A 22099-nucleotide genomic window follows, 5' to 3' on the forward strand; every position below is an offset into this window, starting at 1 on the left:
AGCTCTGCACACACTGCATTCTTATCTTCTGAATCGGAGATGCTGGGTGGAGGAGGAGTTTTTCCCTTGGGTTCCCACAGTTCTCTGTAATTACTTAAAAACTGAGCACTTGGATTAGGAGGTCAGCATTGATGATGCAGCGCTGTCCTCAAACACTGCTCTCTGAAGGCTTTAAATCCCTAGGAAGAAATTACTTACATTCAAAGAGGAGATGAAATTTTAAACTGTCAGTTTATTGTGATCTGGCATTTTTGAACTGGTTGTCTGTAATAATACTTTGTATTGTATGGACAGAAATTTACCTCATGCCCTCACAAATGTACAGTGTTTTGATGATGGAGTTTGAGGACAGAGGAACTTAAACAGCAGCAGCCTTCTTGTGGCAGATCTGATAGAGAATTCTTCTGTTAGAGAATTGGTGTCATGTGAGATCTGCAGCCTCCAAAGATTTTGGCAAATTTAAACCTCGACACAGAAGATTTCTGCTGTCTCTTCCCCTGCTGTCCATGTTTGGATTTCAGCTGGCAGAGTCTGGAATGTGGCAGACTGGGGGTGGCTGAAGCAGCGTCTGTGCTGCCCAAGGATGGCCATGGGAGAAGGGTTTGGAAGCAGGGGGAGTTTCCTGCTGTTCATGAGGCAGTCCCTTGTTTGGACACGTTCCAGAGTGACCCCTTGTCCTGCTCATTAGGTGGCTGATGGAGCTCTTTCCAGGTGACTTCTCCAAAGGGATTTTTCCATCTGCCAGGAGCAGTCGGATGGGAAGGAAAACGTGAGCGGTGCACTTTCCATTAAATAATAAAGGTGCTGGAAAGCACAGCCTGGGAAGTTCTGGGAGACTTTAGCCTTCAAGATCCCATTGTTTGGGTACTGTTGTCCTTCCTTGCGGAGTTCCTGCACTTCACAGCTCTGCTGAGCAGTTTGAGTCATCCTGCCGTGGTCCAGATGTGTGCTTTTAAGTACAACTGGCATTGAAGTTACACATACCTAACTGGATTGGTATGTTTGCTCCAGGGATTTTTGCACCTGTGTATGCTGGAAAGAATTCCTGTAAAATACCTGTACAGAGCCCCCAAGCATAATTTGGGCTGAGTTCATCAAGTGGGGTGCAAAACCCCTGGGCTGTGCACAGACATTTTACCTTCATTTTAAGTCTCTGGGTGAGGTTCCACAGTTGTGCTCCTGGGGCCAGAGAAGGAGAGAGGAGCTGTAAATCCCCTGGACACACAGCAGTGGCAGAGGTGTCACATCCTGCTCATTCCTGGTACCAGCCTGTCCTCTCATTAAAGAACAGCCTCCTGAGCCTCATCACTCAGCAGCTGGATGGGGGCAGCAATTATTTAGGAATTATTTAGGGACAGCTGATTCTTCTCCTGAGGAATCTGTTCCTCCTCCTTGAGGTGTGAGGTTGCAGGGGATTTGTTGAACACTTGAGCAATGCTTTGGGTTTGATGGAAGGTGGCTTGCTCAAATTTGCCACTTCCTTCATGTTTCTGTTGTGATTCCTGTGCTGGTTTGAGGTGACAGGGGCAGGGCTGGGTGGGAGTTGTGCCATGTCACTTGCCACTCCAGTCTCCTGTTCCCAGGAGAGCTGGAATGTGCTTCCTCACCTCGGCATTTAGGAAATGTTTTGGGTTGCTGTGAGACACCAGCTGCTCACGCTGTGACTTCAGTCATTGTCACTCTTGTAAAAACATGTGAGCTGAATACTCAGGATTTTCCTTTGGGGTAGGATTTTTAAATGCCAGTTTTCTTGGAAGTCTGTTGATGTAAATAGCTGGAGACTTTTCCCTTTCTATGCTGAACTTCTGTAGCTGGAAGAAATAACTATGTGACCTTTAGGGAATAAAAGAAAATATATTTTTCTGCTTTAAATGGGCCAGATTGAAACCCTGTGCAAGCCTTTGGAAGGTTTGCAGAGCCAGGCTGAGGAGGTTCCAGGTGTTGGTGCTTTGGCATCAGGGGGTTGGGAGAGCCAGAAGCTACAGACTTTTTGTCTCTGGCTCTCAGCTACTTACTGGAAAATACACAAATGTTTTTATGGATGAGCGATTTGGTTCTGAGGTGTAATTGAAAGTCAGAGCTTGTTTTTATTGCTGTGTGGTGGAAAGTCATTTTCTCCACAGCGTCCAGGACCTCTTGGTGAGGCTTGGAGGAGAGGAACCTTATCAGGAGGGTCAGGGGCCTTGCTGAGCTGTCCTTCAGTGCTAAAACAAAGTGATCAATCTGCCCTCCTTCCCCGAGGGCTGTGCTGGAGGCTGGGGGATTTCCTCCCCTATCACTTCCCTCTTGGAGTTGCAGCTTTGTTCTGGCCACAGCCTCTATTTCATGGGTACAGCTCCGGCTCCTCAGACAAGTTTCCATCCTGTGTCTCCACCCGCTTCAACTTCAAACACTTCATAAAGCTTTGGATCACTCTTAGCTTAAATATTTTCTTTTATTCTTGCATTTGTAAAGTAGGTCAGTCTTAAGTGTGACATTTTTTGTATAAAACAGCTTTTTCCAGGAGTTCTGTGGTTGATGAGTAACAGATATAAAAATTCAGTGTTTGATCATGGCATTAAAACTATAATTGATCTTGAGTGAACTGCTGTTCTGAATTCTGTGAAGAGAATGAATGATTACTTTGGGCCTTTTGCCTTTTAGTTACCTTCCTGGACAGCCTTATAAAAAGTTATTTTCCCAGAGATAGAACACTGGCTGTCCTCTCCAAGGACAGGGATGTCACTTGGTCTTGATGATCCTCTAAGGTCCTTCTAGCTGAACCCAACTATGATGTCATTTAGCAGTGTTTTCCTTGTTAACAAAGGGATATGACGACCATAAAACGATTTTTCATTGTTTTATAACAAAGTTTTGTCTGTAGGTAAAGCCTGATTGACCTTGACTGAAACATCCTGGACTGATGGGTGTGCTTAGGCAGAGAGCAGTGGTGGCTTTGCTCTGAAGCTGTCCTTTGAGAATGGTTTGTCCCTTGGGTGTTTCTGAGGTGCCACAGTAGGAATTCCTCCTCCTTGAGGCCTCCTGAACATCCCAAAAGCATCTGCTGGGTGCTTGCATGCTTTGGGAGAGGACAGTGTAGCCAGCTGGGGGTCAGTCTCTGCTCCCAGGTGACAAGAGGAAACGGCCTCCCAGTTGTACCAGGGGACGTTTCAGTTGGATATTAAGAAAAAAAATTCAGGGAAAGGGTTGTAAAGCATTGGAACAGGATGTCCAGGGCAGTGGTGGAGTCACCACGCCTGGAAGTGTTCAGAAAAGCTGTGGGGCTGGGGGTTAGTGCTGCACGTGGTGGTGCTGGGCTGATGGTTGGGCTTGATGACCTCAAAGGGCTTTTCCAGCCTCGAGGACTCTGTGATTCCAGCTTCCAAAGAGGGCAGCCTGCCTTCTCCAGCCACAGCTGTGCAGGAGGATCAGGGCCATCCAGAGCAGGGCACTAAGGCAAGAGCTGTTTAATGCAGGAGCTTTGGTGCTCTGCTGTGTGTGACTCTGGGCCTTTGCTCTGCCTTGTCCATCCATTTTTTTTTAAACAGAGAAGATCCCAGTTTGTGCCTTCCTGGGGCCTTTTCCATGCTGGTTTCTGTCCTGCTTGGATTTTAGTAAGTGCTGCATTTCAGTCCATGGTGAAGGGGTTTCTTGGAGGAAGCCCAGCCCTCCTGCAGCAAATCCAAGACCACGAAGGTCAATTTAAATTCCTCCCAATCTATCATCCCCTTTTCTATTAGGGACCAATTAGCCTGTGGCACCTCTTTATTTTTACTTTAAAAAACCAGGAATGTTTCCCTCATATCCAGCTGTGACTTTCTGAGGTTCAGAAATCCCACTTCAGTGCTGTTTGAAGGTGAAGTGCAGTGTAGTGATCAGTTCTATATATTTTCTCCCCACGAAGGAGGGGATTTTGGAGCCTTTGGATAATGTATATCCTGGCGTGCCTTGGATTCAGTCGCTGGCATTGTTGTTCCAGCCTCCAGTTCCTGGGCCTGGCCATGGCAGAGCAGCTTTATTGGAATTGCATGTTGGTATTTAAAACAATATTAATACTAGATTTGATTCATTAGATCTCCAAAGGCACTGAAAGCGTTTCCATGTGTGCGCTGTTGGTTCTGGCGGGAGGTTCTTCACATGGTTTTATGTGGTTTCAGACAACATTTTAGCACATTCTTAAAATACCCACAAAAGCCTTTATGTAAAATCTCATAAAGGTGAACCACATAAAAATTATTTTTTTCCTGTTTCATGTCATTAGGATCAAAGTACAGTAGGTAAGAATAAATTTCCCAAAACCTTGTTTCGGTCCCTCTCTTAATTAATGTTTCATGCTTGTAGCAAGGTCATAAAGTGGGTAATGGGGAAACTGTCTGTGCACACTGTAATGTTCTCAGTGACTGCCAGCTCATTTGGAGTGAATTCACTGATTCTGTATATGAAAAAGGATATATTATATATATTTTTTTTAAAGCAGTCTGAGAAGGGACAATAGCTGCTTCTCTCTGGCCTCTGTTTCCCACTGCTGAAGGAAGGGTGGCTTAGGTTGGAGCTGAGGTTCCCTGCAGCACTGGAATTCCCATTAACTGCATTAACCAAAATCCATTTGTGAATTCCCCAGGGGGTGTAAAAAGGGTGTTTGTTGGTTTGTTGTGTTGAAGTTGCCTGCTGGAAACCTGGCTTCAGTGTGGCTGGGCTCTGCTTTTTCAGTGCTGTGTTATCAGTGGTTGGAAGTGCCCCAGGACAGTGGGTCCTGAACTGCCTGGGCTGGGCTTGGCGAGGAGAGGCAGAGCCACCCATTAGGAATAAAAGGCTGTGGTGAGTTTATAGGAAATTGTTTACCCCTCCTGAGGTCAGCATTGGTTTGGGTGAAGGCTTGGGTGTCTGCAGTTAAAGGGAACTGGGGCTCTTTGGAGACTCTGCCCTCTTGAAACAAGGTATTGAGCTGATCTGCGAGTGCTGGAAGTGTTGGAAGTGTCACTGGAGTTCACTTCCCAGTGTCTTTTCTCCTGCCTGCTGGCAAGGGAGGGGTCAGTGTGCTTTAATCCACAATTCTTAGGGGTAATCCATGAACTCCAAATTGCAGTAAATTGCCTTTTAAGCACCATTCCCAACTGGAAGACCCGTGGTTATGAAGGACGGAAGCACAGAGGTGGGAAGGTTTGATGATTTTTTCATGTTGGCCCTGAGGGATGATTTCCTCTCTGGCAGAAGAGGACTGAGTGGTCACTCCCAGGAGTGTGTGACAGAGGCAGGATGCAGACTGGGAGCTGGCAGTCCTGGCAGCTCCTCGTGTCTTTGGATGATGAGATTTTGCCCTCCTGCAGGCAATGAAAAGTCTGACTGCCAACATTTCATGTTGTTGGTGAAGTTTATGAAGTTTCCTCTCCTCCTTTTACATGATCCTTGTGTGCCGTGGTCACTCCTGAGATGTGAGAGTTGTGTGCCATGAACGAGTATTTATTATTCCCTTTTCCTTCATCCTCCTCATGGCTTTGCTAACTTGAGAATGGAAGGGGTAAAATGCTGTGGGTTGCAATTCCAGTTTTCTGGAAGACAGAATTACTCCTTTCTTCCAGCAGATGGGTTGTTTACCATTATTTTATGAAGTGCATTTTCCATCTGCACCGGTGTCACCCAGAGGGAGTGGGGCTCTGCAGATCCCATTGCTTGGTTGGTTTTGTGAGTGTACTTTCAGCAAAAGACACCTGAGATGGAGGCACTCTGGCTTACTTTCTCTGTTCCCCATACCTGATGCTGGAATAATGAAACCTCTACAGCATCTCTACATTTCTGAGATCCCTGCTTTCAGTTCAGGTCCCTTTGCAGTAAATCAATGTCAGCTTCACACAGACTTTTGAGGCAGCAACATAAAGTTACTTACTTGCTCCCTTTTGTCTTAATTAGTGAACTTTGCTGTAAAGAACTTCCAGACTTTGCCAATAGCAAGGGAGAAGAGGGGAAAAAAGACCAGATTGTAAAACAAAGCCTTACTCTCAGCCCGCTTTGTGGCTCGTGCTTTTACCAGCTGTTGTAGGTAATTGGAATCGGAGGAGTTGTTTGCTCAAGTCCTGTAGAAATCTGTGAATAGCTCTGGTTCTCACCAGACCTTTATTCTCCTTCAGAGACATGTGCAGTTGTTTTGTAATTAAACTCTCTGCATTATGAAGTGATTTGAGGTGCTGTGTTTCTGGGTGTGTAACTGTGAGAGTGTGCTGTCTTGAAAGAAAAAACAAATCTGTATTAGGACTTAGAAATTCTGCTTATTTAAGATTATTATTTTCGATATCTGACTCTGGCTTGGGTCCTGCTTGCTTTTAACTTGCCTTTGGGTTGCATCCTGCAGGTATTTTGAAGGTGGAGTCTCCTCTGTCTACCTCTGGGATCTGGATCATGGCTTTGCTGGGGTGATCCTCATTAAGAAAGCTGGAGATGGATCAAAGAAGATTAAGGGATGCTGGGATTCCATCCACGTGGTGGAGGTTCAGGTACAGCCTCTGGGGCAGCCGATACACCCCAGTGAAAACAAAACCCAGTTAATTCCAGACAATTAAGGAGCACAGGTGTTCCACTGAACAATGCAATACTGTGTCAGGGCTGTAAACTTCTTTCCCTTGTTAATTTTTGAAAATGCCCCGAAGCAATTTGGATAGAGATGAGTCAGGGCTGTAATCAAAAAGAATCCCAAAAGAATTGAAAGTATGTTACTTTCTGTGCATGTGATCCCGAGATGTGGGGGGTTTTTAACATAAAGAGCTACAGATAAATATCACTAATTAGGCAATAAAAACAAGGTATTAGGAGAGTGAATTGCTCTAACTAGATTTGCTTTGGAAAATTGGAGGAATGAGAACACTTAGAATTGTCTTTAAGAGACTGTGCTGCATGAGTGGGGTTAGACTCACCTGGCCTGTTGCTTGTGGGGTGTGCCAGCCCCCATTTAGCTTTAGGAGGGATTTTAACCTTCTGTCCCTTTTTGTTCCCTTGCACTTGCAGGAGAAGTCCAGTGGCCGCACTGCCCATTACAAGCTGACCTCCACGGTGATGCTGTGGCTGCAGACCAACAAAACTGGCTCTGGTACCATGAACCTGGGGGGCAGCCTCACCAGACAGGTAAGGCTGTGTCCTCAGGGCTGGGCAGCCTGGCCTCACTCCAGCCAGCAGCCCCAGGACCTTGCTTTTGTGAGGTGTTGCACAGACATCTCTTCTCCTGCTGCTCTGCAGCCCAGTGAGATGGTGAATGCAGGGTGTAATTACCTTGAACTGTGCTTGACACACTGGGGCTTGCAATTAAAAATACAAAACATCCAGCAGGAGTCCAGACTTGCTTGTAAGTCTCAGTGTGTCTTTTGGTATTCCTGAATTTTTATTCTCCCATGTGTGCTGCAGGTATTTTTATCTGTAAGATTTGCCCACTTTCTCACTTTGATTCCAATAGGATTATAAAAATACAGGATGACTTCTTTTCTTACTCTCTTTTAAAAGCCGTCTAAACCACTGAGAGCAAACCTGTATTTTGCACTGCCAGTAAGATTTTTTTTAAGGACATCAATTACATAGTATATTCCTTTAGTGTTTTCTCCCTGCAGTACCAGAACACTGATTTAAAAAGTCTCCTAAAAAAAAATAAGATAAATCTGTCCTAAACATCTGGGGGTTTTGTGCCAGCTTTAATGACTTTGCCTGCCTCCTGAGAGCTGCCTTTCACCAGGGAGGTGCCAGGCTGCAGATCTCAGCAGTGCTGCAGTCCTGCCAGGCAGATCTGAGCTGGACTGCCTGGGGTGAGGCTGCGTGTGCCCACCCCTGCCAGGGCTGCTGCTCCCTGCTGCTGCTGAGCTGGGGCTGCTCTGGGCTCTGCAAGGCACTGCTCAGCAGAGCAATAAACTCTGCAGGACAGGAGGCACATTGTAAGGTCATGAGTGACTGCAGAGATTGGCAGCAGCTGAAACTCCTTTATGAGCCTTCCCAGGGCAGACTGGGGCTCTCCATACAAAGGACAATGCAGACTCTGTTAGAAAGCTCATGGTTCTGTGCAGGTTTGAGCCAGGTGAAGCCAAGGAGGGTCTGGGATTGCAGAGGGGCTGAAACTGGGTTAGTCTTGCACAGCTTGCCCCAGCCTGGGTGATTTTTCTTTCCGTGTTGTTGACATTGAAGAAGCTGATGGAAAAGCAAGTGAAGGAAAAAGGCATCTGGAGACAGTTTTGAGCCTTTTTTTGACTCTTTTTGCAGTAATTACACCCGAGTTATGGTGACCCGGACAAATATTTAATCACAGGCCTTGCTAATCCTGTAAATCAGAGCTGTGAAGTGCAGGCCAAGGGCTTGACTCTGGCCATGGCCTCTGGAGCACGAGCTGTGCCAAGGAAAACAGGGGCTGTGCAGAATGGTGTCCTCAGTACACCTTGGCCTGAGTGCTGGGCCTTGTTTGGTTTGACTTTCCCTCCCAAAGCTGCAGGGGGAGATTCATGCTTCTGTCATCATTTTAGCAGCAGAACTTTGGATGCAGACGTGGTGCAGGAGGCCAGGGCCTGGTTCAGTGTCAGGAGCAGTGCTGGGCTGAGGATGGATGCTCCTGCACAGACAGCACCTGGGGGCTCATCCCAGCTGGCTGCTGGGACAGGGTCCTGCAGAACCCTGCAGGCTCCACTCCAGCTGAGCTGTGTGAGGAGGAGCTGTCTGTCCCCAGCTCAAATCTACCTGCAGCTGGACTCAGCTGCTGAGTGCAGGGCTTGGGCTGGGCTCTAAATCCAGCGTGCTACATCATCCAAGCTCTGCAAGTTTTACTTCTCCTTTTTGATCAGCCTTTTATGCAGCCTGCAGCAAGCTGAGCACCAAGAGCTGGTTTTAGTTTCCTCTTGAAGAGCCTGTTACAGTTTCACCTTGACAGGTATCAGCAATGTTTTGAAAAAACTTTGTACACAGTAAGTTTATACAGTTTTAGTCAACTCAGCATTTGAGCTACTTGGCCACCTTTGATCCTGAAATGAGAGTAGCAGATGTCCTTGTGTTTGAGAGGAAGCTTTTGAAGTGTTGGTCATATCCTGGCTCACACCCCGATGGCACAGCAGCCTCTGAGGGCTTGGAAAGGGGAGTGTGGTCAGAGCCATTCCTCCAAAACCAGTTTGGCCTCCTGGCATTTGCTGAGTGCTGCTGGAGGGATTAACTTGGTGGCCAGAGGAGCAGCTCTGGGAGTGCCACGTGTGGAGCTGAGCCTGGAGCTGCAGTGGGGCTCTGGAAATTGCTGTTCTCTGCAGTCACCTCCTGCAGTGAGATTGCTGCCCTGCACCCCACTCAGCCAGGGGGTTTTGTTGCCTTTGTCGAGGCCTTTTGGAAACTTTGCTGTCTTGAATATCCCCAGGCTTGTTCCTGTAAGGCTCCCACTTGGGCTGTTCCTAAATGAATTTTTGAGAAGGATTTTGGATTTTTTCCTCTCTCCAAGGCACTGTGGCTGCCCCTGGATCCCTGGGAGTGTCCAAGACCAGGCTGGATGGGGTTTGGAGCAGCCTGGGACAATGAAAGATGTCCCTGCTCATGGCAGGGGGTGGCACTGGATGGGCTTTGATCCTTCCAAACCATTTTGGGATTTGGGATTCTCCTGGAGTGTTCCTGCAGCTGCCCTGGGGCCATGTGCTGGTCCCTCCTGGGTAGATGCTACCCAGAGGTCACATCCCTGGCCTGTGCCTGTTTTGTTTTATACACTGGCAGTTGACATCTCTCCTGCAGCACCTTGAATTACTTTTCCTTGATTTCCCCAGTGCAGGTTTTTGTCTGCTTCAATAAGAGTTGTCTCTCTTTCTAGGAAGACACAAACATTTTACATTTGTGAGTGGACAGAATAAGGAAAGGGGAGACATAGAGGATTCAGCCTGTTTTGGGAAGCTGAAAACTCCCCTTGGTGTAGCTTTAATTTACTTGACCTGGCACATTTTGGAATTTCATGCTTTTTCTGTATCAGTTCAATTACAAATTTCAGATTCTGTCCTGATCCAGTACAGGAATGGGTGTTCATGCACACACAGGAGTGTGCAGCACAAACCCCTGTGTGTTGTCACATCCAGTCCTCTATACCATTTACCTGTATGCATAATTGCTTCATGTGTGTGCAGGGATTAATTTACCTTGAGGGGGTGAGATCAGATCTCAGCCAGCTCCAGGCACACAGGATCCATGGAGTGTAATTCTGGCCTGAAAACTTGGGGAGAGTTAAATCTGAGGTGACATCTTCACACTGGAACCTCGTTAGGTCCTGGCTGCAGCAGTGCCTCTGTGTGGCACAGACTCTCCTTTGCCCAGGGGGTTTGGCTGGAATTTTTAGGAATAAATGTTGTTCTGCATCAATCCTGCCAGAGAGGACGCAGGGAGCAGGGCTTGCAGGGAAACCAAACGTGCCAGCAGCTTTTCAGTTACCTTGCACCTTCTCTGGGGGCTGCAGGTACCTCGCAGCCCTCCTGATTGGGGCCAGATGTTTGGCAGATGCTTTTCCCTGGCAGCTTTTGGGCTGCTGTCCCTCTGTGTCCCTTGGCCTCGCTGGTGTGGCTGCACTTCCTTGAGGCAGGAGCAGCTGTGGGGTCCTGTTTCACTTGGTGCAGAGGTGTGAGGGCTCCCCCTCTCCTGGCAGGCAGGCAGCCCTGCCCGTGCTGGATGGGCTCCTGCAGCCCCTCCTGCAGGCAGGTGCCTCCCCGAGGTGCACAGGGGAGCTGTGTGTGTCCCTGGGCAGGTGAGCCCGGGCAGGTGAGTGTGCTGAGGAGGAACCTGGCTCCAAACCTGTAGTTTATTTACACTTGGAGATGTGGGAAAGGGGGGATGTAAAGTCCCGGGGAAGTGAGGCCTGAGCTGTGGGATGGAAGGAGCACAGGGTTTGGTTTTTGAGCTTGGAACACTCTCTAGCGAGGACAGAAGGTTTTGCAGGGCTGGATGAAGGCTGGGCTGTGCAGACAGAGCAGTCCCTGCCTGCAGGAAGAGCTGCCCTGGCATCACTGCTGCTCAGTGGAAGCCCAGCAGAGCCATTCTCCATTTCCCATCCAGGGAAGGCCCTGTGCTCAGCAATTAGGAGACTCAGCCATTTCCATCAAGGGCAGCTTGCATGGAAAAGCCCATCCCACCGACTTCCACATGTTGTAACTTTGTTTTTCCTCCAGTGGGATCTCCTGGGGATCCTTGAGCTCCCCCTGAGCAGTTACAGGGTCCTGGAGTCTCTTTGGTCACCAGCTGAGCAGTGTTTGGCTGCAGGGACAGCAGGGATGTTCTGACAGGGCTTGTCCAGGGAATTACTTCTGCCTCACTTCTCCATCATGAGGTGGGCAGGCCCTGGCACCCTCAGGCTGCCCTGAGCAGCTGTGGCTGCCCCTGGCAGTGTCCCAGGCAGGTTGGACAGGGCTCAGAGCCCCCTGGGACAGGGGAAGGTGTCCCTGCCATGGCAGGGGGGCAGTGGGATGGGCTTTGAGGTGCCCTGTGGATTTCCCAGGGGTTCAGTTCTGTACGAGGTGAGAAAAGGGGAGCAGAGAGTTGAGGCATCCCCAGGTTTGCCCGTGGTTTTGGCTGGACAGTTTGGCAAAGGGAGTGGGAACTTTGGTCACACTGGTGAGAGCTGGGCTGTGTGGAGGGCTGGGCTCAGCTCAGCTGATTCCTGCAACGCTGCAAACCCTGCAGAGATCACAGCTCCCCTTACTGTTATAGGTGGAAATAAGTGCTGGAGGGGCAGGCCAAATTTTGCCTTACTGATATCCAAATAATTCCACATATTTTCCACCTGGAGCCTTAGCCTGCCTGTGGCTTGGGGGCCCTTGGCTCACATTGCTGTTTGTGTTTCATTAACGGGATTTTCACTTTGCTCCGTGGCCAGAGCAGCTGTGGGTATTGGCTTCTCAGAGCAACATGGAGGATGAGTTCCCTTCTACCTTTGCTGGTATTTTCAGACACTTTCATGATGAAACAAAGCATTTATCCAGCTTAAATGTCCCTCTTTATATTATTCCTCAAAAAAAAATGTTTACAGAAGGCCCAGACAGCTGCTTTGTTCCGTGCAGGAAACATCCCAAGTGAGCAGGCAGCCCTGGAGGTGGCCAGAGCAGTGAGTGTCCTGGGAGTCAGCCTGAGCAGATGGCTGGGGAGCCAGGGGGGAGCCAGGCCCTGGGTGTGCTGCAGGAGGGCTGGGGCTGGGCTGGGCTGGGACTGGGACTGGGCTGGGACTGGGCTGGGAGTGAGCTGAGACTGAGTTGGGACTGGGACTGAGTTGGGACTGAGCTGGGACTGGGACTGGGACTGGGACTGGGCTGGAACTGGGACTGAGACTGAGCTGGGACTGGGCTGGGACTGGGCTGGGAGTGAGCTGAGACTGAGTTGGGACTGGGACTGATTTGGGACTGAGTTGGGACTGAGCTGGGATTGGGACTGGGCTGGAACTGGGCTAGGAGTGAGCTGGGACTGGGCTGGGACTGGGACTGAGTTGGGACTGAGCTGGGACTGGGCTAGGAGTGAGCTGGGACTGGAACTGGGCTGGGGCTGGGACTGAGCTGGGACTGACTTGGGACTGAGTTGGGGCTGAGCTGGGACTGACTTGGGACTGAGCTGGGACTGGGACTGGGCTGGAACTGGGCTAGGAGTGAGAGGGGACAATCTATTTTCAGATTCTGCTTAGCTGGGACAGGGCTAGGACTGGGCTAGGAGTGAGCTGGGACTGGGACTGGGACCGGGCTGGAACTGGGACTGGGCTGGGGCTGGGACTGGGACTGAGCTGGGGCTGGGACTGGGACTGAGCTGGGACTGGGCTGGGACTGGTTTGGGATGGCTGGGACAGGGCTGGGGCTGGGGTTTGGCTGAGCCCAGCAGGCAGCAGGGGAGTGCCAGGGGAGTGCCAGGGGAGGACGAGCTGCTCCTTCACAGCAGCCTGTGGGGGAATTTCCCCTCCAAGCAGATGCAGCCCTGTTGAAGCAGCAGAAGTGCTGCTGCTTGAGCCTGAGCAGGGCCAGCCCCCAGAAGGAACCTTTACAAACCCAACAACTCAACAAAACCCAAGTGTTTGTGGGACACGGCTGATCCTGACTCTGCACTCCATTAAACAGCCTCTTGTAACATCTGGCCTTCCAGAGCACATAAAAATGTTTTCCTTCTGGCAGCAGTTTTTATGGACATGTAATAATACACGGGGTTGTTTTGGGGTTTTTTTTAATCTATTTTCAGATTCTGCTTCTTAACCATGGAGCTGGGCCTGTGCAGGTGTGGAGGAGGCACAGCAGGCCTGTGGCAGTGACTGCCCCTCTGCCAGCTCCCAGCTGCCCCAGACTGGGGCAGTTTGCTGATGGTTCCCAGCTCCCCGTGGTGTGTGGATGTGTTTGTGTAGCTCAGGTTTGCATTGTCCCTGCTCTGCAGCTGGACCCCTTCTCCAGGCAGTGTTTCCATTCCATGTGAACAGTCTGAAGGCAAATGAAAGGTCCTGCTGCCCCTTCTCCCCCTCTTCCAGGTTATCTCTTGCCTCCGGGGCTCCAGCTAAATGACACGCTTCCCCAAGCCTCTTACAGCCCTGGCTTATTAGGAGAAACCTGTAGCTGGCCCAGATTTTTAAACTCTGCCCTGAGGGAGGGATAGGAGCAGATGGGTAAGAGAATTCAGTGGGATTAGTAAAAGCCTTTGAAGATTGTTCTTCTTACTGCATTTGTCTCCCAGTTTTGTTTTCTTGCAGTCTCAGCAAATCTTGCTGAGGTTCCTGGGTCTGATGCTCGTTGTTCAGCACTTGGCTGTGTCTTGGCCACAGTTTTCACCTCAGGAGCTGGGGAGGATGGACTTTGTTAGCACACAGGCTGTGGAAGGCCGTGGGATGGGTGCTGCATCAGGCACAGCCAGGTGGAACCAAGCAGAGCTGCAGCTGCAGTTCTGCTCTTGGGCTGGAAGGTCTCAGCTGGCTCAGGGAGCTGTGTCCTGTCCAGCTCCTGCACTCCTGGGGTGTTCCAGCTCTGAATTTCTCCTGCAGAGGACACTTGGCTGTTCTGTGGAGGGGAGGGAGTGGCTCTTGTGGGGCCTGTCTGCCCAGGGGTTCTTTCCATTCCTGGATTTTTGTCTCCACTACCAGCATGTGCCTGTGCAAGTGCTGGGAGTTCCTCAGCACCTTCTCCTGTGTTTGCACACAGAGGGAGTTGGTGACCCCCCTCTCCCAGCCCTGCTGGACCCTGCCCTGCCCCCAGACTCCCTGTGATGGGTGGATCTGTGCTTTCCTTTGCAGATGGAGAAGGATGAGACTGTGAGTGACTCCTCCCCACACATAGCCAATATCGGGCGCTTGGTAGAGGTGAGTGCAGCTTCCTCTGCCCACATTTGGTCCCATCCTCAGAATTCTGTGGCATTTTTCTTTACAAATGACTTGCTGATTGCTGTTGCTGCTGGGTGTGTGGTCCCTCCACCCCCTTCCATCCCTTCCTGTCTGTGGGTGCAGAGCCACCCTCTGCCCCTTGTCTGGTGCTCAGCACTGCAGGGAATTCCTGGAGCTGGGTCTCCTTCCCTGAGCACCAGTCAACAACTCCCTGCCCTCAGATTTGCTTTTGCAGCCACTTCTGGGGAGAATTATCTCAAGTCAGGTTGTTACACAGCACTGTCCCTTGGACTGGAAGTTCAGTGTGTATCAAGTGCTTATGGAGTGCCCTGGAATTGGGTTAATGTTGGGTTTTGTGGCAGCTCTCAGCCTGGAAGCTCAGCACAAGGAGTGGAGCTGCTCAGAAGGTGTAGCACCACGTTGCTGTTTCACTGCACTGTCCTGACTGAAGGTGTCCAGATTTTCTTCATTGTTACAGCCAAGAAAGGAGGAAATTCTCAACTATGATGCATTTTTAGGGAGCTGGGAAATTAAAGAAAGGCAGCTCCTTCTTTTTTGATCCCTTTTTAAAGTTTTTTGCTTGAGTGAAAGCAATGAAAAAAAAGCTGCTTTGGTACAAGATCTCTCTCAGAGCTCTGTCGTGCAGCTGCAAAGAACAAGTCGAGAGTTCCAAGCCACCCCTGAGCACGGAGCTCTGGGCTGCTGCTTCTCCTGAAGGGCTGGCTGGGCTCTTGGAGCACTCAGTGCCAGGAAGCTGCTCGGGAGGGCTGGGCTGGTGCATTTTCCTTCTGTGCAGAGCTGGGGAGGAGCTGCCCTCTCGTGGTGCAGAGCTCCCATGCCTGCAGAGATGGCTGGGAGGGGAGAGCAGGAGCAAAGCCCCAGGGCTGGGAGGGGAGAGCAGAGCAAAGCCCCAGGGCTGGGAGGGGAGAGCAGAGCAAAGCCCCAGGGCTGGAGGGGAGAGCAGGAGCAAAGCCCCAGGGCTGGAGGGGAGAGCAGGAGCAAAGCCCCAGGGCTGGAGGGGAGAGCAGAGCAAAGCCCCAGGGCTGGGAGGGGAGAGCAGGAGCAAAGCCCCAGGGCTGGAGGGGAGAGCAGAGCAAAGCCCCAGGGCTGGAGGGGAGCAGGGGCTGCTCCCGGGTGTGGTGGGGCCTGAGTGCTGCAGTGCTCCAGGGGCTGTGGGCAGAGGGACCCTGGTGCTGCAGCATCCTGCAAAAGCTGGGGGGACTGAAGAGCTGCTGTGCTGCTTTCTTTTGCAGGACATGGAAAACAAAATCAGAAGTACACTGAATGAGATTTATTTTGGAAAGACAAAGGACATCGTTAATGGGCTGAGGTAAGGGACCTGCAGGGGGTGGGGACCCTTGGCATCCCTGCAGTGCCACCCCAGCCTCGAGCTGCTTGCTTCTCCCCTCCCTGTGCTGTGGGACAGCATTTGTTGTGTGGAGTCCAGGGAACTCTTCTGCTGCAGAAATCTGAAGCAATGTTTTAATCCCTTGTTCCTTCACCAGGAGCAAAACAGCCCAACTAACACTTGTATTTTTGGATTATTTTTCATTAGTTTTCTTCTTCACAGTCCTGCAAGCTGTATTTAAATTCTGTCTTCTATTTCTACTGTCCTTAAAAATAGTCCCAGAATTAAGTCATGACATGAGTGGTTTGTGGTTTAGACTTTGTTTTAAATTCTTTCTCTCAACACCACTGGTCAAAATACAGTGTATGAGAAGATATTAAATTCCTGTGCCTTTCTGTGAGGAGACTGTGCTGTACTGTTCAGCCCCTGCTCATTCCTGGACAGGAATTGGACATGGAAATCCCAAGCTGGTAATTCTTATTCTCACAAAGTACAGAACTGTGATGTCAAATCACTTCATTTTAAAGTACAGAGAGACCTCCCAGCACAGTGTGGTAATGTAGAATAACCAAGGGGCACAAATAAATGCTCTGCTCTTCCCTCACACACTGAGATGTGGAAAAAGAGAGAAAAACAGTGTTAATGAAATATTGTATGGGCAGAGGGAGCAGCAGGACCTGTGGGAGGGATTCTGGGTTCTGCTGCTCTGGGTTCTGCCCCAAGCCCAGGTGAGAGCAGCCTCAGGTTCCTTTGTGCTGAGCAGGGTTTAGCCAGGAACCTTTTATTAGCAGCAGAGGGAATCTGTAGTAGAGCTTTGTCTTGGGAACGTTGCCTTGAGCTGTTGTGGTTGAATCTCTGTGAATGTGCTGAATCTCTCTCCCCATCCCTCAGTCTGAGTCCTGGCCCTGGGGTGGAGCCACCCAGAGCCCCTGGCTCCTCCAGCCTGTCCCTGCTCCTTCTCACCTGTGTGTGTCCCCTTCTCCTCCCTGGAGGTTCCCAGAGCCCCAGCTCTGTGTTGCTGAGTTCTTCTGACTGTTCTTTTCCCTGTTTGCTCCCTGGTTTCCCACTGCTCTCTGTAGATCTATCGATGCTATTCCTGACAACCAAAAGTATAAGCAGTTGCAGAGGGAACTTTCTCAAGTGTTGACCCAGCGCCAGATCTACATCCAGCCTGATAACTAAACCAATCCAGGTACCCCTGCTGCCTGTGAGGTGTGAGCCAGCACTAAACCAGGACTCACCAGCCCAGCCCTGCATGGTAACGGGAAGAACTAACCCCTAATCCGCAGGGAGCAGCCAGCCCAGCCCCCCTGGGCTCTGTCTGGGGGCTCTGGTTCTTGTTTTCAGTGTTTTCTCCTCCCCATGGAAACCTCATGCTCGGAACTGGGGCAGGATTTCCCACTCTGGCTTGGGAGCAGGAAAGGAGCACGTGGTCCTGTGCCTGGAGTGCCGTGGGATTGGGCTGATTCCTTCCAGCAGCTCCAGGACTCTGTCCTTGAGCACCAGCAGTGTTTTACACTTGTGGTACACCACTGCCATGAAGAAATTCCCTGTAATCCCAGTGTACTCCCTGCAGAGTGAAATCTTGGGAGTGTCACAGTTTGGAAAAAAAACCAGACTGGTTCTTCCCATGCCTTCAGAGTAAACGTGTGCTTGCCCACACACCTTCCCCAAGAGCCTGGTGCAGTTGGAGTTTCCTTGGAGCTTGAGGTGCAGTCCTGCTCAGGCTCACTCAGACATGGGCAGCCTCCCCTTGCTCGTGCTCTGCACAGCCTCCAGAGGGATCTGTTTGCTCTGGAGCTCTGAGTGTCAGGGCAGTGACTAACCCTGGGCCACCTTAACCTTCCACTCCAGTTCCTAACCAGTTACAGATGTTCTTTCAAACACATTCAGCTGACGAAGGAGGAAACTCACTGTTTGTTGATAGTGGCCAAGAACCACTTCTTCAGCCTATGACAAATGCAAATATAAGTGTATATGTTTTTATTAAAGCAGCAGAAGTCTCCAGAGACAAGGGAATGGAAATACTGTTACAAAAATGGTTGGAAAATCACCACCACAGAGAGCAGCCTTGTTTACAGGAGACAGCAACCAGGGAAAATGAGGTTGCTCTGAATCACAGAATCTCAGACTGGTTTGGGTTGGAAGGGCCCTTAAAGCTCATCCAGTTCCAACCCTCTGCCATGGGCAGGGAAATCTGTCACTCTCCCAGGTGCTGTAAAGGCTGTGAAATGTGGTTTAGGTGGGGAGAGATCCTACCCAACTGGATCCTACCACTTCTCTGTGGTAGCCACTCTGGAAAAGTTTGGTCCTGGATAGAACCCATTCTATCAATTTATTTGAGAGGGGCCTTTTTAAAAGTGAAAATTTCTTACTGTCTTATTGAAATCAGAGGTTCCTCCACAGGTATCTCCCAGGGCAGCCATCCCAGGTGATTCCTGAAAGGTGGAGCTTTTCCTCTGTACTTTCAGGCAGAGGGAAGCCCTGCAATAACCTTGTGACAGTGTCTCTGTTCTTCAGCTGCTTTGATGCCTCATTCCTTAGGGAAGGTACAAAAAAGGTGAATTTGAGAGCAGAACCTCCGGCTGCTTTTCCCAGCAGGGCAAAGGTGCCAGGAGGTTCCGACCACCCTGGGTGAAGGGTCTGAGAAGGGTCAGAGCTCCCCAGCCCGGCCCTTCTCCAGCTGGGGCTGGCTTTTCTCTGGACTCGGGGCAGCAGGAGCTGACCCCTGGCCTGTGGGACGCTGGGCTCCCTCAGGGTGAGCACAACCCTGGGGCCGAGGCAGCTCTGGGGGAGCCTTTGGTGCCAGCCCTTGCCAGAGGGGGCTTTGCTTTGTGCTCTTGCTGAGTGCTCACTTCTGCTTCCTGGGCTCCAGCAGGCAGAGCTGAGCCTGGGCTCAGGGGCCTCTCCTTCCTCCTGCCTGCCAGGACTGCTCCCTGCCCTGCCCTGCCTCTGACCCCCTTTCCTTCTTCCCCACAGGTCTGTGCAGACTTTTGCAGACAAATCAAAACAAGAAGCTCTTAAAAACGACCTGGTGGAGGCTTTGAAGAGGAAGCAGCAAAGTTAAAGTCCTGTCAGTGCTAACCAGCCATGCCATGCACTCGTTAGATTCCTTTCCTAGAGAATCATCCCCGCCCTTTTCTGTTGGTCACGTCACACTTTGCATCCAATACTCTCCATGCAGCGCCATCCTCTCCCCATGAATAAAGCTGTACAAACTTTTTCAGTCTCTGAGGCCTACTTTGCACCACATTTTACTATTGAGACCTTAGGCTATGTTTCTGTAGAAGTCCATGTATTATTTTTTTTTCTCTCCCCCCTTTCCCACCCTCCCCCATTTATATGCATCACCACAGATCATTGTTTGTCTTTTCCTCCCTCACCCCTCCTGCCTTTTGTTACATTGGTGTAAAAAATGTAAAACAAAAATTTATTAAATACTGTGGTGTGTGAAAGAGGAAGAACTGGAAAAACAAAAAAAAAAAGAAAAATAATCTATTCCACGTATGTTTGGGGGCTGGGCACAGGGGCTGGCTGGAGGGAGGGAGGGAAGAGAGGGTGTTCCTTGGGGTTGTACAATACTGAGTAACCCAGATGTGCAGGAGATGGTGATTTTGAGACCTGCTGAAAGTTCTGCTCTTCTATAGCCTGGTTCCAAGGCGCTTTTCTGTCAATTTTTATGGAATGCAAAAGGGGTTTTTGTTTTGATTTTTTGTTTTTTTTGTAAAGCTTAAATTGAATCTACATCTGATACTTGAGCCTCCATACTAAAAAATGGAAAAAATGAAAAGAAAAAAAAAAGACTAAAACAATAAAAACAACCAAAAAAATCCCAGGAAGATGTTTGTGTGATTGTGTCTTCCTTGTTTCCCTTTCCTTCCTTGCAGGTTTACGTGGGTTTTTTTTTTTGTCCCACATCAGAAGTGTTTGTGTGGAAGGGGCTGTGATGTCCCTCTGCTCTTTGGCCTTGTGTCACTCACTCTGCTGCCCATCCAAGGTGCTGGGGTTGGTGCTCCAGGCATCCAGCACATGGATTGGCAGGGGAGAAGGGTGAGCACAGCCTGGGGGCTCCTGTGTGCAGCCCTGGGCAGAGCAGCTGTGCTGGGGTGGGTGGTTCCTCCCATCCCCTGACCCAAAAGCTCCTCCCTGTGTCACCGGTGACCCTCCCCAGCGTCCCCTCCTGGGCCCTTGGTGGGCAGAGGGACCTGGCACAGCTGTGGTTGTACCCAACCTAATCCTGGGGAAGCACAGAGAGATCTGCTGGGCTCTCCCTGCCCCTGGGAACTGCCCTGTGTGACCCTCTGCAAGGGGGGACTGCTGGCATTAACAGGGATTAATTAATGTGCTCCAGTTTGGTTTTGTACACGACCTGTGTCCCACCCAGACTCCTGCACGTGGCCAGAGTTCACCCAGACCTGCAGGAGCTCCTGTGGGACACAGCCTGGGAAAGGCTGGGAAAATCCCCCAGGAACACTGGGTTTGGCTGCAGCCTCAGGGTTCTGTCCCAGCACAAACCTTTCCTGGAGCTGGAGATGTTTGTGTGGGCTCTGGAGCCTGGGAGGGGAGATCTGCTGAGGTTTTCAGTGATCCTCTCCCTCAGGGGGGGCTGCTCCTGCTCGGCCTTTTCTGCTTTAACATTTGCCTCTGCAAAATCCTGATCACAGGGACAGGCTGCAGCAGTGACTGGGAGGGATGGGAGCCTCGGGAGAGCCTCGGGAATTCCAGCCACCCTGGGCTGGCTGGGGGTGTGTGGGCTCAGGCTGCAGCTGCTGGCCTTGCTCCATCCTGCCCAGGCAAGGAAAGTCAGAGTCCATCAGCTTTGTACCCAACTCGTGCCTCAGGTGCACCTGTGGGGACAGACTGTGTGATACAAATATAGAAATATATATAAATAAATAAATTATATATATATATATTATATGTATTTTTATATATAAATAAATAAACATATATATATAAATATATATATTTTTTATATATGTTTATTTATGCTCCATCCTGCCCAGGCAAGGAAAGTCAGAGTCCATCAGCTTTGTACCCAACTCGTGCCTCAGGTGCACCTGTGGGGACAGACTGTGTGATACAAATATAAAAATATATATAAATAAATAAATTATATATATATATATATAATATATATTTTTATATATAAATAAATAAACATATATATATATAAATATATATTTTTTTATATATATGTTTATTTATATATTTATATCTGCACTCTTTCCTCCTTATGGCAGAGCTGCTTTGCCCAGGTTGGGGAAAAGCCAGTATGTGACAATTCTTTTGTGTTGTAGTGGCAGAGATGAGGGATTTGCTCATGGTTTGGATTAAAACAGGAGATGAATTGTTCTACAATTCCTGGGGAAAGACAAGACAGGAAATGCTGCTGCTTCAGGATGAGGTGAGCAGCCCCATTGCCTGTGAATCTGGAGGGGCAGAATCCTTAATTAATCCAGTAAAAACTCACTCACTTGGTTCAAGAATGAAAAATACCTTTCCTTTCTGAAGACAGCTGGCTCAGGCCCAAGAACTGGTCCAGCCTGTGTTCCCATGAAGCTGCTGCTGCTGCAGCTTGGTGGGCACTGATCAGCTGGATCCCATTTAATGTGAGATCCATGGATTGGTGTCCTCAGTGTGAGAACAAAGCAGAGGAACTTCCTTGGGAAGGTCAAATGTCATGGACTGGCTGAGGAACCAGGGAGCTGGAGGGGAAAGGGAAGCAAAAGGAAGAGCTGATAGGAACTGCAGGAAAGGAAAGCTCTTGTTTTCACAAGGCCAAGCTGTGACAGTTTTTTCCTGAAGGGTCTCCAAGCTTTGGTTGGTGTTTCTCATTTTCCCTGACTGAGCTGCTCATCCCCTGCAGGAAGAGCTCAGCCCAGGGGAGGGAGCCTGGCTACACCTCCTCTCTCCTGCTGGGACACAGCTTTGCCCAGCCCAGCCCTGCCTCCTGTCCTTCCCTGCTCGAGGAGCACTGTGCTGAGTCCCACGGGAGGGAGCCTGGCTACACCTCCACTCTCTCCTGCTGGGACACAGCTTTTCCCAGCCCAGCCCTGCCTCCTGTCCTTCCCTGCTCGAGGAGCACTGTGCTGAGTTCAGGGCCCCAAGAGGGGGATAAACTCAACAGTGCTGGGGATAAACTCATCAGTGCTGGGGATAAATTCATCAGGTTGGGGATAAATTCATCAGGTTGGGGATACAGTTTTGTGGATAAACTCATCAGTGTTGGGGATAAATTTGTCAGGTTGAGGATAAATTTGTCAGGTTGATAAACTCATCAAGGAGAGAGGGCAGGAAGGGAAAACCAGAGCAAGCAGAGAAGCAGCTCTTCTGCTGGGAAACAGCAATGGAGCAACTTCCCAAGAGAATCCATGCAATTAAAACATGGGTGAGGCAAAAAATGAGAAGTCAGAGAATGGGACTGTGAGACTCATTAGGAAAGAGGCAGGAGCTGCCAGGTAAAGCAG

General features: G+C 49.9%; 1 protein-coding gene across 3 annotated transcripts in view; it reads left to right on the forward strand.

The window, feature by feature from the left end:
- The window catches only part of CAPZB (capping actin protein of muscle Z-line subunit beta), a 68249-nt gene extending 48781 nt beyond the window's left edge, over positions 1 to 19468 (forward strand). The window contains exons 5-10 of one of the 3 annotated variants that reach the window (XM_039703124.1): positions 6326 to 6467; positions 6976 to 7092; positions 14195 to 14260; positions 15535 to 15611; positions 16709 to 16821; positions 18609 to 18952. In XM_039703124.1, the coding sequence (XP_039559058.1) occupies positions 6326 to 6467; positions 6976 to 7092; positions 14195 to 14260; positions 15535 to 15611; positions 16709 to 16811 (505 nt within the window). In that variant the 3' untranslated portion in view covers positions 16812 to 16821; positions 18609 to 18952. Of the gene's footprint in view, positions 1 to 6325; positions 6468 to 6975; positions 7093 to 14194; positions 14261 to 15534; positions 15612 to 16708; positions 16822 to 18608 lie in introns of all 3 variants that reach the window. The other 2 variants (XM_039703122.1, XM_039703123.1) reach the window with 2 other exon arrangements.
- Positions 19469 to 22099: the final 2631 nt, after the last annotated feature.

This window comes from Passer montanus, unplaced genomic scaffold (genome assembly GCF_014805655.1).
Source record: "Passer montanus isolate IOZ18808 unplaced genomic scaffold, ASM1480565v1 scaffold160, whole genome shotgun sequence".
Taxonomy (NCBI): domain Eukaryota; kingdom Metazoa; phylum Chordata; class Aves; order Passeriformes; family Passeridae; genus Passer; species Passer montanus.